The sequence below is a fragment of the Ceratocystis lukuohia genome (assembly GCF_044167205.1).
Source record: "Ceratocystis lukuohia strain C4212 chromosome Unknown Supercontig1_pilon, whole genome shotgun sequence".
Classification (NCBI taxonomy): Eukaryota; Fungi; Ascomycota; class Sordariomycetes; order Microascales; family Ceratocystidaceae; genus Ceratocystis; species Ceratocystis lukuohia.
The window spans coordinates 49,130-65,404 of record NW_027263520.1 but is presented as its reverse complement, the minus strand read 5'-3'; the positions used below and the strand labels follow the sequence as shown (position 1 = coordinate 65,404).

Here is a 16,275-nt window from a genome sequence, read left to right as displayed (position 1 = left end):
CTTCTTGTGCAGGTTCCACGTCCTTCCAGTCTCCAATTGGTGTGCGGATCGAAGTCTTCCTATGTTCTCTAAAGCCTGATTGGTCGACCATTCTCTGGATGTATTGTTCCTGGTTTAACCACATTCGTCTCCGGGATCTGTCGCGATATACTTGCACCCCGATTACTTGAGTAGTTTCACCCAGATCTTTGACCTTGAACTTCCTCGAGAATTCGTCCTTAAACCACTGGATCGATTTCATGTTTGGCGCCGCAATGGTAATATCATCCACGTATAATAGAACCAACATCTTTCTTTTCTCGTGAAAGAGCAAACACGGTTCTGTTATCGTTTTCGAAAACCCCATTGCCCTGAGATGCGCTGTACAATCCTCATTCCACTGGTATGCGGCTTGCTTCAAACCATACAGGCAGCGTTCCAACTTCGCAACCATACCGTCAGGGCATTCAACGTTCGCCGGCAACTTGACGTAAACCTCTTCTTTCAGCCTTGATTGTGCAAACGCATTGCATGCATCAATCTGGTGACATTCCAGGTCATATTGGCATACGGATGCCAAAAATAACCTCAGAGTCGCACTGCCTGGTGTTGGTGCAAAACTTTCAAAAAAAGTTCACACCATACTCCTGCCTAAAGCCTCGCACGACCAACCTTGCTTTGTACTTCTCAAGTTTTCCATCAAGGTCGTACTTCTTGGCAAAGACGAAGCGGGTGTCTATTGGGACACATCCTTCCGGTTTGGGAACAAAGCGCCAGGTCCCGAATTCGGTCAGAGTGTTCAACTCCCTATCAATGGCCCTTCTCCATCCTTCGCTTTCAGTTGGGTGCAGAATAGCATGATTGAGTGTCATAAAAGGCTCGGACAACGCTATCATGGCTCTTTGCGTCGTTCCGTCCTCCTCGTCTATTCTCTGTTTGCTTCTCGGCGGCTGCTCCTCCATCAATTCATACCCTCCGCTATTTTTTCGCTTTGGGTTGTTTCGATTCAGCGATTCTATCAGCAAGTTTATTCTCGCATTAACTGCGTCTAACTGTGCTGTATCAATTCCTGTTACCGTCTTCGTTCCTGAAAAAGGTTTTGGCGATTGAATTTCTTCTGCTGCATTTTTTAATGAGGTTATTTCCTCTTTTTCTGGTGCCGGCATCGGCTCCACAGGCTCGTTCCTCGCTGGGAATCGCCTAGTGAGGACAGGTAACCTCGCTGGTTCGCTTTCTCGTACCTCACTTCGCAACTCCTCTTGTTGCGGTTCTTTTGGTTGCATATTCTCAAAGAAATGCACCGACTCGGAAACACGTACTTTGCTCGCATTAACGTCCCACACGACGTAGCGGCCATCTACGTTTTCATCATAGCCTAACAAGAGAGATTCACTCCCCCTAGGTCCATGTTTCGATGTGGGCAGGTGTCTAATGACCCGGCATCCCCATCGACGGATGTGATCCGTCCTTGGCTCTATTCCGAAGAACAATGTGTATGGAACCCCTTGTGAACTCAGCGTCCTATTCGATATGTAGACCGTTGCCTTGGCAGCCTCCACCCAAAACCTCTTACCCAGTTGAGTTTCTGATAGCAATGTTCTGACTCCCTCGTCCACCGTTCTTATCGCTCTCTCAGCAATGCCGTTTTGGTTGGACGAGTCTGGTAAGGTATAGGTCGTTTCTGTGCCATTAAGCCTCTTCCATTCTTCAAAAATCTGCTTGAGCTCCGGTGCATTGTCGCTTCTTGTTCGTTTAATGGTTTTACCCATCTTAAGTTCAATGCCCCTTCTCCATTCGTCTAGTGCTCGCTGGACCTCGCTTTTCTTTCTCAATGGCAATAGCCACTTATACCGGGAAAAATTATCAACTACAATGGCGTACCATCGGTGACCATTTCTTCCAGATTCATGCGGTCCTGATACGTCAATCGACACACTATCGAGTGGTTCTTCTGCCGCCATCGACACTGATGACTGGCCGTGGCTTTTGGTTATTTTGCCTTGCGAACAATCTTCGCACCTGTAGTCCTCAGGTCTTGGAGGGGTCTTGCTTGGGTTGATTACTCTCAGCCTTCTGTCGCTGACGTGTCCAAATCTTTTGTGTAGATCATCATACACTGTGAAACATGTGCTTGTGATGGAGTCGTCTTTCCTCAACGGGATAATTATTTCCCCTTCACTGTCGCTTATCGTGACTGTCATGTTTTTGAATAAGACGGATTTGCCTTCTTTCATTAAAGCCATGACTGAAATCAAGTTTTCAGTCAAGCCTGGCACGTATAACACTTTTGACAAGGTAAGACTTTTATTCCCAGTTTCTATGGCTACTGATCCAACCTTCGACGCTTCAATGCTTCTCCCGTCCGCCACTTTTACCGTCTCCCGGGTTTTCTGTGCATTATTCAACACTGTTAGCTCTTTCGTCATATGACATGAGCATCCGGAATCGATTACCCAGTTGTGGCATTCAGAGCACTTACTTTGAGCATCTTGGTTGACCAGTTGAGCCTTCTGGTCGGAGTTGGTCTTTCTTTTCGACCAGCAGTCAGCAGCTAAGTGTCCCTTCTTCTCACAGTTGGTACACTTAACCTTTGGCCTATCTCCCTTGGTCTTCTTGTCGGTACCTTCGCTTTCAACGCTAATTCGAACTTTTTCCAATAGTTCTAGCGTCTTCGCTTCGGTATACTTCTCCCGCCTGCTTTCGAGGATAGCAGCCCTGTACGCTTTCGGTAGCTGCCACGTAAACGTCCTAAAGACGTGCTGCTCCTTCATCCTGTCCTCTTTCGTGGCGTCCTGGTCGAAGTTACGGTTGTGGATCGTTTTGAAGTAAGCCCAATTGCTTTTCATGGACTTCCCTTTTTGTACAGGCGTTTTCAGCAGCCTCTTGTACTCATCGTAACATTCGTCCTGCGGGTCCGGAGCACAGATATCTTTGAGGACCTCATATGCTCCATACAAGGTATCCTCGTCCCTAACTAGGGACTGGTGGTATTTATCCAAATTCATATTAAGCAGACTCCTCGCTGCTTCTTGATCTTTGGTGTGTTTTTGTTTCTGGCTTGCGCCAGATACATCGGTTCTCTCGACACCTTCCATGGGATCTTTCTGGAAAAGGTAATGCAGCCCGCTATTCTGGAGCTGGACAAGGAGGCTGTCCTCCCACTCATTCCAGTTGCTTTCATTAAGTATGATCGACATGTTGGCTGTTTCGGGTGTTGGTTGAGTCGAGTGTTGTTTTATCTATACAATCACACAAAATATTATAAGCCTCGATTGACTTATGAGAACGATATAGCAATCGTTCGACGAAGGTAATTGATTATAAGCTCATAACCTGTAGAAATTGGTCCTTATTTTATTATTTTTAAAGTAGATGAAAAGTTTTACCACTCCTCTTTTCCTAAATACTCCCCTTTTTAAGATAAGCACAAAGTCTTATCAGTTTACCCGAACTTCATCCGGAACTTGTTGGGAAGTTTGCTTCAACAAAAGGTGTTGTGGAGAATCTGACCCTATTCGGTAGAATGTCGGATAATCACACGATTTATATATGGTTACCTGTCCTGAATAGCATGTAAAAACTTAGTTCTCTTAATATATAACCTAATTTCATAACAGGTTATGAGCCCGGTGCTTCTACAGCTAAGAACACCTCTACAAGATCTAAGAAGTTCGCTTACATCGCACACATATCAGACAACTGATATCCGCCGATAAAATCGGAACAATCTAGATATATCCAAACCGAATCCCTGAAAATCTGTGGACAGATACACGCGTCAAGAAAACAACGCAACAATCGAACACAACGGCACACATTCGGCAAATCAACCAACCAACAAAATGAATCCGGAAACGCCATCGGCTCCAGAAAAGGAGATACAGGCGGACCTCGCGACACTGATAATGTCGTTAAGCCAGGCGATCAAATCGTCTACCACTCCAACCAACTCCGATCAACAACCGAAAACGACGGCAAGACTCCTGGACCCGACAATAATCAAGAGTACAAAACTCACAGACTTAAACTGGACCAACTGGTCAACCAACATGATCAGGAACTTCAAGGGTCTTGGGATACTGTATCTCTTCAAGGGCCTTGAAGAAGAGGAGTTTCTAAATGCCATGGACGTAGAAAAAACGGACAGAGAAAAGGCTGAAGACGAGACGGAGGCCCTGGGCCTGATTCGTGCAAGCCTAGATGAAGAAACCCTTGACTATATCGACGGTGCACCCAACGCTAAACGATGCTGGTCAATGCTACGGATGAGATACAAAATATCTACCGACCAACAGCACGCAAAGCTGATCGAAAAAGTGTTCCAAGACATGGAATGGAAGGAAGGAGACAGAATGTTCCAAAAATGGTTAAAAATCCAAAACAAGTTCGGAGAGATCCCCAACTTCGAACATCTATTGGATGGAACAACCACAGCCTGCATGACAACCAGGCTCATCATTCATCTCTGGGCAAACCGCCTCCCTCGGAGCATTGCGACCATTCTCGAGAGACACCTGAAACTTTCCCAAGGGAAATGGACGGATATCATGTACAAGATCGATGACGAAATCGACTCCCTTCCCAAAAATTTTCAAAAGACAAGTTCGAGTTCTGCTTCAAACCAGACACGACCCGATCAAAGCCAGCAGCGGTCAAAGACCAAATGTTTCTTCTGCACAAAGCTCGGACATCGTGAAAGCGAATGCAGAACAAAGAAGACATGGGAGCGTAGAAACATCACCGCGAACATGAGTCTAATGGACGAGAACCAAAGTAAGAAAACCCCCAACCATTGGATCGTCGATAGTGCATCCACACACAACTTGACAGGCGACCTAACCAAAATCTACAGTCTCCGAAAAATAGACCCCATCCCAGTGTTCTGGGGTGGCCTTAGGCTGGACACACGAATGGTTGGGTTGGCAAAGATAAATGTTGGGGGTGCTTACATAGTCATAAATGTCTACCACGTTGAAGGGTTGAACCATAATCTTCTGTCCGTAAAGAAATTGTGCCGAAAAGGATTGGAAGTAACTGCAACTGAATCAAGAGCCTTCATCAGGCGAGGTCGCAGATACACGAATCTCATCGAGAAAGATGGGCTATACACAACTCCATGCGTAGAAACCGAGAGACCAGTGGCAACACAAATGACATATGAAGAAGCTCACGTCAAGTTCGGCCATGCAGGTGAACAGAAACTGAGGAAGATTCACCAACAATCGGCCGATAAGGAAACTTGGACCATCGCTGCGAAACCAGACAATTTTCACTGCCAAGTCTGTGTCAAAGGAAAAATCACGAAGATAAATGGCCATTCCCACAATCTTGCGAGCCAAGAGCCCCTGGACCTGATTCACATGGACATATCAGGACCTCACCCTACGGCTGTCAACAAGGCACAATACTACATCATTGTAGTAGACGACTCATCCAAGTACAAATGGGTTTTACCGATTCAGCATCGCCGAGATGCCCCAGATGTACTAAATGACTGGAAGCGACAGATAGAACTTAAAATGGGAAAAACAATCAAGGCATTCCGAACCGACAATGCACCGGAACTAAAGAAATTAACGCTCCGATGGCAAAAGGATTGCGGATCTGATGCTCAATTTACAATCCCAGGTACATCGAGTCAAAACGGAACAGCAGAAAGGGCAATCAGGACAATCAACGACTCGACTCGCACAATGATACTCGACGCTTCGATGCCAACCATGTTCTGGCCATATGCTGCGGTTCATGCAGCATTCATCGCAAACAGGGCAAGCATCACAGAATCCAAATCTCCTTTTGAACTTTTCTTCAGCATACCCCCGAACGCTACTCACATCCACAGGTGGGGATGCAAGATCATATTCCACAACGCACACGACAAGAACCCGAACACCCAACAAAGAAACAAGATGGATGCTCGAGGCAGAGAAGGAATTCTACTATTGATCGACGAAAAGGTAACTGGGAGATACGTCTGCTGGGACATCAAGAAGAGAAAAGCATTCATCACGGAGTCATTAAAATTTTTCGAGAGCAACCCAGGGGGCTCACTGCTGGACGAAATCCGGTCAGAAGATGGACAACTGGAACCTTCCAGGAGCCCAGAAAACGACACAAGTAACAAACACACGTCGAATGTTACGACCGGAACCACAAGTCAAGAAACCAGCGATGAACAAACCTCCGCCATCATTGACACCGCGCCAAATGACGAAGAAGAACATAATGAAGAGGAACGTGATGAAGATGAACCAGAACCCCAGATGGACACAACGCCCCCAGATGGAGACAATCAAATGGAGGATATCGTGAACGAGGAACCCATAACTGCAGACATCCAAACCGATCGGGAACACGAGGACACACAGACCATGCAGACAACACAGACAATGCAACGAACGGAAACACCCATGGACATAGACACACCGGACAACATTCAAGAGAGGATCAACAGGCAGCTCCAAGACCTCTACACACGCGGCATCCTGAAGAGACCATATGCACAAATCCAACAGAGGGGAGACAAGAGCGACGACCCTGCGGCAAAAAGAATCAGAGCCATGATGACAAAACTTGCCGAACGCGAACCAAGGACATACGCAGAAGCCGTGAACCACCCGAAGCTTGGAACGGAATGGCGAGAAGCCATTGAAACAGAAGTCAAAACCTTGCGCAAGTTTGGGACATGGACAGAGGTGCCATACAAAAAAGGCATGAAACTGATAACGACAAAATTTGTTTTCAAGATCAAACCAGGCATAGACGACCAACCCAGGAAACTCAAGGCTAGGCTGGTGGCACAAGGCTTCAAGCAGATACGGGGCTTAGACTTTCACGAAACATATGCCCCAACTCCAAGACAGGCAACGACCAGAATATTCTTCGCCCTGGTATGCACGATGGATCTGGAATGTCACAAGGTAGATGCGACAAATGCTTTCGCACAAGCTGAACTGGGAGAGATGGTTCATCTAACCCCACCACCTTCACTTCACAAGAACGGAGTGGTATGGAAGCTCAACAAAGCCCTATACGGCCTCAAGCAGGCGTCGTACGCATGGCGAAACAAAATAGCACCCTGTCTGGCGAAACTTGGACTCATCCAATGTCCAGAGGACGAATGCATCATGATCGATCCAAAGAAGGGAATCATGATCCTGATTTACGTCGACGACATTGCGGTTGCGGGTCCCAACAAGGAAACGATTCAAAAGTTCATCTCAGGCCTCGCGAACATGATTGGAATCAAGGACATGGGGGAACTGAAGACCTTCTTGGGTCTCGAAGTATCACGAGACAGAGGAGAGCAGAAAATGTGGCTGACACAAACACATTACATCAACAAAATGGCAGAAGAACTGGACATGACAGCTCATAGAGCTCGCCCCATAGGCGCTCCGATTGGCTCCTGGGACGTACTGGAACAGAAGCAACCTGGAGAAAAGGCTGCAGACAAAGCAACTTTCCAATCAATACTGGGAACACTAATGTACCCGAGCGTTATGACCAGACCAGACATCGCCTTCGCCACATCATCTCTATCACAACATACCTCAGATCCAGCCGAAAGACACCTCGATGCAGCCAAGAGGGTGGCGAGATATCTACGTGACACCAATAGATACGGCATTGAGTTCACATCGCCGCGCCGTGGGGGAACGGATGAATTCTTGGTGGGATATTCCGACGCAGACTATGCAAACTCGAAAGACAGAAGATCCGTATCAGGCATGGTCTACACGTTAGCAAACGGCCCAATACACTGGAAATCTCAAAAGCAACGAAGTGTGGCTACCTCAACCACCGAAGCTGAATACATCGGATTCACTCCATGCGCAAAAGAAGGAATATGGCTGAACAGATTGGTAAACTGGTGCTTAGAACAGTTGAAGACGGCACCAAACATCAGCCAAACCGCACAGCTTATCAAAGTGAAGAACAACACATTGATGTACGGAGACAACCAAGCTGCTTTGAAGATTGCTGGGAACCTGGGAGCCAGTTCCAAGACTAAACACATCGACATCCAATACCACGCCGTCAAGGAATGGATTCGTGATGGCAAGATAACACTGAAATACGTCACCACCGACAACATGCTAGCTGATGGATTCACAAAACCACTGATAGCCAGAAAGTTCAACACCTTCAGATCTCAGATAAATGTGAACCCTGCCCCAGAAGCCATACACCGATTGGACATCGAATAGTGCAGATTCTGGGGAATGTTGTGGAGAATCTGACCCTATTCGGTAGAATGTCGGATAATCACACGATTTATATATGGTTACCTGTCCTGAATAGCATGTAAAAACTTAGTTCTCTTAATATATAACCTAATTTCATAACAACATGGATTCTCATCACCTAGGTGTCAAATGTCAACAGTAACCTCTTTGCTACTCATGTCTATTGCTAACACTATGCAACATTAATGCTCTTCTTCAACAGTTAAATATTGTTCTTTCAGCACGACCTTTGCTTTAAAAACGAAATAATCGGCCCTACAAAATGGAAAATTTAGATTTGACGAATATAGAAGCATTGAAGGCTGCACTTGTGGAAGCAAAGGCTCTTATCGATGAAAAAGACTCAAAGCTTGTGGAAGCAAAGGCTCATGCCGATGCTGAAACGACGCGTGCCGATGCCGAAAAGAAGCGTGCCAATGCTGAAACGACGCGTGCCGATGCCGAAAAGAAGCGTGCCGATGCCGAAAAGAAGCGTGCCGATGCCGCCACAGCTAAGCAGTCCCTCCACGCACACATTTACCACCTCTACGCGCACTGCTTTCAAACTCTCAGAGTACGCCAAAAAGGCCCGGAAACCACTGCCGCAAGCTCAACATGTGTTCTTGGTCGCACCTGTCCTAGGAAGCTGCTGCCATGGAACGAGTTTCCAGAGCTTCACCAGCAAAAGTTCACTGATCTTTCTAATGCCTTTGGTGATGAGCTATTGCTTCCGCCACTTTCACATGCCTCTGCGGTGCAAGGGATGGCTCAAAAAGTGTCACATGCCAGTGAAATTGAATCTTCACTGTTCTGTTCCTTGGTTATTGAATTTCCTGTCGCCACAATCGCCAGTACCTGGCTTGAGATCATTTCAGAAGAAGCGGAGGGAGTTGAATTCTGCCCAAACACAGCATATATCAAGAAGATTTGCGAACAGGTCCATGAGTACAACATGCAGGGCTCAGATGATGAGAACTCACCAGACGAATTTTTGGATCTTTCCAGTATTAGAGCTGATATTCCAGAGCCAGTGACTGTTGTATCAAAAGTGAATAAATCCCTAAATGTGAAAAACCTTCTAGTTATCAAACACAAGCCTGCACACCTATTCACCCCAGATTTACTCTGTTCTGTGTTGAAGGATATTGTTGATTCAGGGAGCAGAATATTTACTGAATCAATAGATCCTGGAGCAAGCTCACCAGCATCTGGCAAGATTGAGAACCTGAAAAACCAAGAGCACCCGCCTAGATCCCAACTGGTGGCAAATGCTTTAGTACAGACGTACCATTATATGGTTACTCTTGGCCTTTCGTATGGCTATCTCTCAACTGGTCAAGCTACCATTTTGCTTCACATCAACTACAAAGAGCCATCAGAGCTTTATTTTCATCTGTGTGTTCATCAAAAAGATGTCAGTGATATCCCATGTCATGGCCTAGACGATTCACCAGCTCAGGACAGTGAGATATCTTCAGCACTAGAGAATGGTATCAAAAACACCCCATACGCTATGGTTATGACAATGATTCAGCTGGCTTTTAATTCTACAAATCTTTCAGTACAACAAATTGCAAGTATGCAGAATAGACTTCCTCGATTCCATGGGTCTAAAAAGCCACCATCTGATCCATCGTCTGGTTCTGGCAAAGGGAATGAAAGTGGAAATACTGGTTCGTCTTCACTACGAAACCCATATCCACAATTCCCACCACCTGATGGCAGGTCATCAAGCCAACATGAGCATGACCCTTCCAAGAAGAAGCAGGCACTACATGTCGATTCATATGACAATTCCAGCACATGTCGACTTCCTCGACCTGAGTACTGCTCACAGCGATGTCTCTTAGGTCTGGCCAATGGAGGTTATCTTGACCAATCATGTCCAAATGTCAATCTTCACTGCAAGGAGCCTAGTTTTGAGTCCTCTTCTGCCTCTGTCCATAAGAAGCACCAAATTTCACTGTCCCAGCTTGTTGATATTGTCAAGGCCCAGCTCGACACCAACCTGGACTCTGATTGTGAAGTACAACCCAATAAGTCTGGTCTACTTGGGATTCTTGTGAAGCTCACAGCTCATCCATATGGCTACACGTTTGTTGGCAAAGGCATGTTGAACCTTGCCTTACCATTCATCCGGCATGAATTGAAGGTGTATGATCAACTAAGACCTGTACAAGGTGAAGTTGTTCCAGTCTGTCTTGGCCATGTGTCAATGCAACAGACACTCAATTATGGGTTCCAGCCTATTAGGCAAATGCTCTTGCTATCATATGCAGGTGAACCAGTCATGGAAATGGACTATGGTGTTGTTAACAATCTCGAATCCAGGCTTCTGGCGCTTGGAGTTGTTCACGGCGATGTGCGTGAGGCGAATGTGACGCATGATGCTCAGTCTGGGCGCACTATGTTGATTGATTTTCATCGATCCCAGATTATCAAATGTCCTCCTGACTCTTGGCGTATTGGATACTATGAAGATGCAGCTGTTCAAAAGACCAATAGTGGAAATGCTTGGGACAATGGTAGACCTGCGAAGAGAGTTCACTTGGAAACTTGACATGTTGTACACTGATGAACCAGGGTCTATTAATGCAGTTGTCATGTTCATGTTATTGATCAGGGTGCAATACTTTTACTCACTCGACTGTGTTTCCACCTGGCTTCACTGTATGGCCTGTATGTCAGCATCATTAGTCTATGAACACATTTACTCCTTAATGAAGAAATAAGTCACTCTCTCTGCGTTTTTGGCATCTTCTCTCTTGCTTTTCTCTTGCTTTTCTTACAACAACTTTGAATGACAACCTACCAGCACTCTTCCATATCTCCATATCTCAAGGAGATCAAAACTGCCATCAAGCTTGCCTCCTAACTCTTCACATTGAACTTGTCGTATAGGCTTCATTGCCTCGCCTATGTCAACCCCATATTGATCAGTTACTGTTGCGTGGCACACTGTACATAACATCTATTCTACAGCCTCTGTGTAATGGCCACTAAAGCTACAAGCATTCACAAGTCACAGGTCCCCATCCCATGGCTCCACCTATGACTTACACTTCACTTCAGCCATCCCCACAACTGCATGCATCCAGTGCTTTTAGGTTCGGCCCGTCTATGCCATCACGAACCTGCCAGCTATTACATTTATTGCCTGTTGCGGTAAGTATGGGTATTTTAGGGCTGTGCACCATTGAGAAGGATGAACATGACCAAGTTATCCCTGCAATACTTCCCTCATTAGACACATTCTCTCCCCCTCCCCTGTTTACCCTTGAATGTGAATTCTTTGACCATCTCTGAGCATAATTGTATGACATATCTACAACCAAACTGTGCTGGTATTAAACCCTAATCCAGTCAATAGAGAGATGTGCCCATTCCATGTCTTTGACAGCCATATCTGCAATCACTCATGTAGTAGTCCATCCCTGTGCATCTCTACATGACAGCTACTGCCATCACCAAACAGCCTACTCCCTGCACGGACTGTTAGGCCTGAGGCTGTAATGGAGGCAAGATAAGCCCCACATAATTCCCTCACAAGACAATCCCATTAACAGTCTTACTCATTTGAGCAGCCCAGTTTCTTCCTTTTCCTGATCAATAGAGGATGTTTGATGATATCCAAATAGACTCAACAGTGCCTTGTATGACTGGATGATTACAATGCCAACATGCTAAACCTTGTCAGACCTGACTGAGTTCTTTGAACCTGGATTTCTCAATGAATTGGGCAAGTAGAGAGACACAAGTTGTGAAAGAACAACCCTGCGCTCCTTGGTAAGCCAGGGGAAGCCTGCCATCCGCACCCATCTTGACAATTGGAATCACTTTCGAGATTATTTAATAGGGCACTGACAGGCTTGCCAAAGGTATCGATTGTCACAGTTTAGATAGGTCTAATCAAAACATATTAATATCTCTCAAGACCAACAATGCCCCTTATAATATAGGGGGCCTTCACAGAAAAGCTCACCATATGCATTTTTACCCACTAGCTCAATGATGGTCACATTCACTACTCAGTCACCTTCAAGCCTGCCACTCATCAATTCATTTGCTACAAGCTGTTCCAGTCGGCTTATTGTGTAGGTTTTACCTGAGCTGGTCTGGCCATAAGCAAACAGTGTGCCAATACCACCATTCCATGCCCATGGTAATAACGACTGCACAACTTCATTGTATATTCGATCAGTGTAGGCATCAGGGCCAAATGTGTGGTCGACACGAAAATCACTAGACTGTTAACTCCCACATGGGTAAAACATTAGCAAATAAGCTGGGCGTGGTGGAGAAGAAGAGACTGGAGGTAGGTATGGTTGGACCTGGAGCTGTGCCAATCCCTTAACTGGTCTTCGAAGCTCATGGACATCAAGCACACCAGGCATTCCAGGCCTTGGAAAGACACCCAAGGGAGACAAGAGGCTAGTTCTGCTGGCAGTAATGGTTGAAGCCATGCTACCACTATCATATATGGGTTTAGGCCTGTAAGCTCTGAAAAGGAAGTGGTCCTAGATAGTGCAGGAGGTTTGAATCTCTGAACTAGTGTAAGAAAGCGCTTGATATTACTGAGCAAATATTGGTCCATTGCAGCAGGCACCTGGTATGGGTTGAAGGAAAAGGGCAAATCAGGTTTGTAAAAGTCATATAAGTTATCTATGTTTTGCTTATTAGAATAGCAAGGGAGGAGCTATTATATCTTGGCAGGTCTTCAATGTCTCTCTGACAACTTCGATCTGTTGAGTAAAAAGAGAAATGCTAAAGTTGTAAATTCAAATATGCGTTATCATTCAAACTATCGAACTATCTAGATTCTAAGCAGAAGAGGGGTAGAGAAGTACATACCCCTGACAACAACCAGAAGGATCATCGTGCAGGGTCTGTCAGCTGACCAGTCATGTGACACACCCTGGTCTCGAGGACTCACAGAATGTCTGCCTCTTACAAAAGTTTATCCATCATTATGTTCAGATTCTATCTCCTCTTTCTTACTCTGGCCTTGCCATATCCCCCTTGTTTATCCAATACAAGTTTACCCAAGACTTATCCAAGCCACCTTAATAATGCCTACTTAGCAAAGTGAGTCGAAGAAAAGCCCCCCCAGTCTCCTTAAGATGCATGATAAGCATACGCCGCATTTCTTTTCTGCCTTCCAGATAGAAATCGCGATAAAACCACAGCGAATTACTCACTATACTCTTCTCCAGATATCTTGATTGCTGCCTAATATATTTTTACATTATGACCTGGCTTGCTGCAGACACTACAATGCTGAATCCCTAGATGCACCAGCCTTCCCCAACCACCACTTCTCGATAATTCGGCCGCAATGTATTCGCCAACATCCACGTGATGAATTTCTCGATTTCCTTTCTCTATTAGCATGGCCCCTTTTTTCAATGGTCAGGTTCATTTTTCCCTCTGGCGCTGACTTAGCATCTTGTTTTCCTGTTCAAGAGCTATGATCCTAGCCTTCAAAAAGGCAACCTTATGGATAAATACTTTTGTCACAGTACACTGGTGCCTCCTGCCCTGACTACTGCTATAGCCTTGCACTACACTGCTGATAGCCCTGTGTTACTGTGTCTACTACTGTAGCCTTGTGTTACCTTGTCCACTGCTGTGGCCTTGTGTTACCATGCTCACTGCTGTCCTGCTCACTGCTTTAGCCTTGCTCACCGCCAGCCTTGCCTGCCAGGTATATCGCTACAGCCTTGCTCTCCAGGGTTATTTCTGTAGCTGCTCACTGCTATCAGCCTCACTCCTCTCTGTAGCTCTTGTTCACTATAACTCTTGTAGATATATAAACTAGCCAGAATCTCTCTCTCTGTTGACTGAACTTTGCTCCCTAAGCAATGTACTCATCTTGACTCTGAAGAGCTACCTTGGTGCCTTAAATCGTCTCTTGGGATATTCTAACTGAGATTGGGCCTCAAGTATAGTCTTTAGGGTTTTTTAGACCTAAGGAATAGACAGCTCAGCCTCCTCTTCAGGAGGCGTTGAAGTCCATAGCTATACATTAAGCTAAAAGGTGACACTTTCTAGGTTACAAGGAATAGGCCTAGCCCCTCTGAGGGCGAGCTTGATATTCTTTTCCACCATAGAAGCCTGAGATGCAGTGTGGAAGGCCAGAAAGAACCGTCTTCAGACATAGATTTCAGAGCATCTGATCAGATGTTCTATTTCTGGGCTGTAAGCGTTCTTAAGTGTGCTGAAACACTGAAGCATCCAACATCAATAGGCTGAAGTAGATGAGATGAATGAAGTGACATGGAAAGACAGATGATTTTATTCTCCTCACAATATATCTTGAATTCAATAGAGTGATGGCTTCCATAGCCATTGAGGATTAAAAGATGATGGTAGTAGTATCTGTGCACTGATCAAAGCACTTAGGAGGCTGTACTAGCTTTAACTTTCCACACCTATGTAACTATGCCTATGACAATCATCCCATTTTGAATTATGCCCAACATGAAATTAGTCTCATTGTTGGATGAGATGTCAGATGAACTACATGGAGGATGGGTATTGTGGGAAATCTGCCTTCAGTCGGATTAACCCTGGTTAAACCCTAGCCCAGATACTCCAGCTTAGTTAACAGACAACCTTCACCAATTCATCAATTTGTACACCAGCACACTTTCACATGCAGTTATATAGGATCACGAGTGACTTCAAAAGTGATGTAACTGAATTCAGTAGATTGTTCTGACACTAAGCCAAATTTGGCCAGATGGATCTATAGTCACACCTACACATTGGCATAGTCAGATTTTCACAGCTGTTTTAAACACAAAAAAGGGATGCATGAAAGAACTCAATAACTAATCTAAAATCCTTCTTTTAGATTCCATAACACAAGAACAAAGGGAAACAATGCTAATCACATGCCATTCAAATTCTTTCAGGTAACTATAGCACTCCTCCTGAAGGGGAAAAGTGGAGTGAACTATCATTGTCACTTAGATCTAACTGTCCTTATCTAGATCTAGTGTTCAAACACTAGGATTGAATGTGAAGGAGAATGTCAAGTGCCATCTCTTTATGTGAATGAAAACCAAAGCCATCAAATGGAGACAGAGCTTAATGATCTCCAAATTCAGCTAGAATCATTCAGATATAGGGGGAATGAGCCACAGTGATCATGGACCTTCTGATGCACTAGTCTGTAGTCCAAGATAATGAAGCTATAGGAACCTATGATTACAGCACCCAAGGCCAAAGGACCATGCCTGTAAGATAGCAGTCTTGAATGGGACTCAAGATGCAAGTCAGCTGACTTGAGATCTGCTGAGTGGAGTCAGTTAGACAAGTGCTGTCTGGTAGCTCACCTAGACAGAACATCTGAATCAGGAAACAGTCCAAGATTTTCATAGGTTGTATAGTCTAATCAGTGTTGGCTAGGCAGTGGCTTTCCTATCAAGCAGGTCAACCAACCCTATATCATGTCTAATGACAACTGTTTAACATAAATAACATGCCTTCCCTCCTCCATCTTCACTGTTCCCTTTCCTTCACTCATCACCCACTAGTAACCTTCTCTTCTACATCTCCTCTTAGCATTCTGTCATGGTATTGCTAACATGATGTGTATATGCCAAATAAGATAGGATCTTTGACACTAGAAAACAACCCTTTGCTCCTTGTGACCTTCTGTGGCCACCTGTCGAGGATTCAAGTCTTACCATTGTTTACCCAGTGTTAACCCGACTAGAGACATTTTCCATTGTGATAACTATGCCTATTTCCTATCTCTTCACAGCCTCATGTGCCACACATCTACATCATGTGCTCACCTAATCTTAATATAAGTGGAGCTGGGTTCGCCACAACACACAACCACCACAAGGACTGACCAAGTTAATCTCAGCACATGCTAGGTCATTACCTAATGTTGTTCTGATCAAGATTAGAACATCTAAAACAATAGCAATCAATGTCCTTTACAATTGAAACATCATCACAACATTGAAAGCTTGAATCATTGGACTTTTGAAAGATCAAGTCGATTTTCATTGATTTCCCTTCACTTTTCGTTTTGGAACGTCTTTTCACAGCC

At 45.0% G+C, this 16,275-nt stretch overlaps 3 protein-coding genes across 3 annotated transcripts; 2 read left to right on the top strand and 1 right to left on the bottom strand.

The window, feature by feature from the left end:
• Positions 1 to 2,325: 2,325 nt before the first annotated feature.
• On the bottom strand, positions 2,326 to 3,176 carry HOO65_010019 (Zinc knuckle; the record flags this gene model as incomplete). Its single annotated transcript, XM_071006100.1, has 2 exons — positions 2,326 to 2,369; positions 2,459 to 3,176. The coding sequence occupies 2 exons, from the start codon at positions 3,174 to 3,176 to the stop codon at positions 2,326 to 2,328; spliced, it is 762 nt and encodes a 253-aa protein (XP_070861841.1).
• A 645-nt stretch (positions 3,177 to 3,821) lies between these two features.
• Positions 3,822 to 8,189, top strand: HOO65_010018 (Retrovirus-related Pol polyprotein from transposon TNT 1-94; the record flags this gene model as incomplete). Its single annotated transcript, XM_070999615.1, has 1 exon — positions 3,822 to 8,189. The coding sequence occupies one exon, from the start codon at positions 3,822 to 3,824 to the stop codon at positions 8,187 to 8,189; it is 4,368 nt and encodes a 1,455-aa protein (XP_070861840.1).
• Positions 8,190 to 8,490: 301 nt separating this feature from the next.
• Positions 8,491 to 10,767, top strand: HOO65_010017 (uncharacterized protein; the record flags this gene model as incomplete). The annotated part of the gene is made up of 1 exon (XM_070999614.1): positions 8,491 to 10,767. One exon carries the CDS (start codon positions 8,491 to 8,493, stop codon positions 10,765 to 10,767), a length of 2,277 nt encoding a protein of 758 aa, XP_070861839.1.
• Positions 10,768 to 16,275: the final 5,508 nt, after the last annotated feature.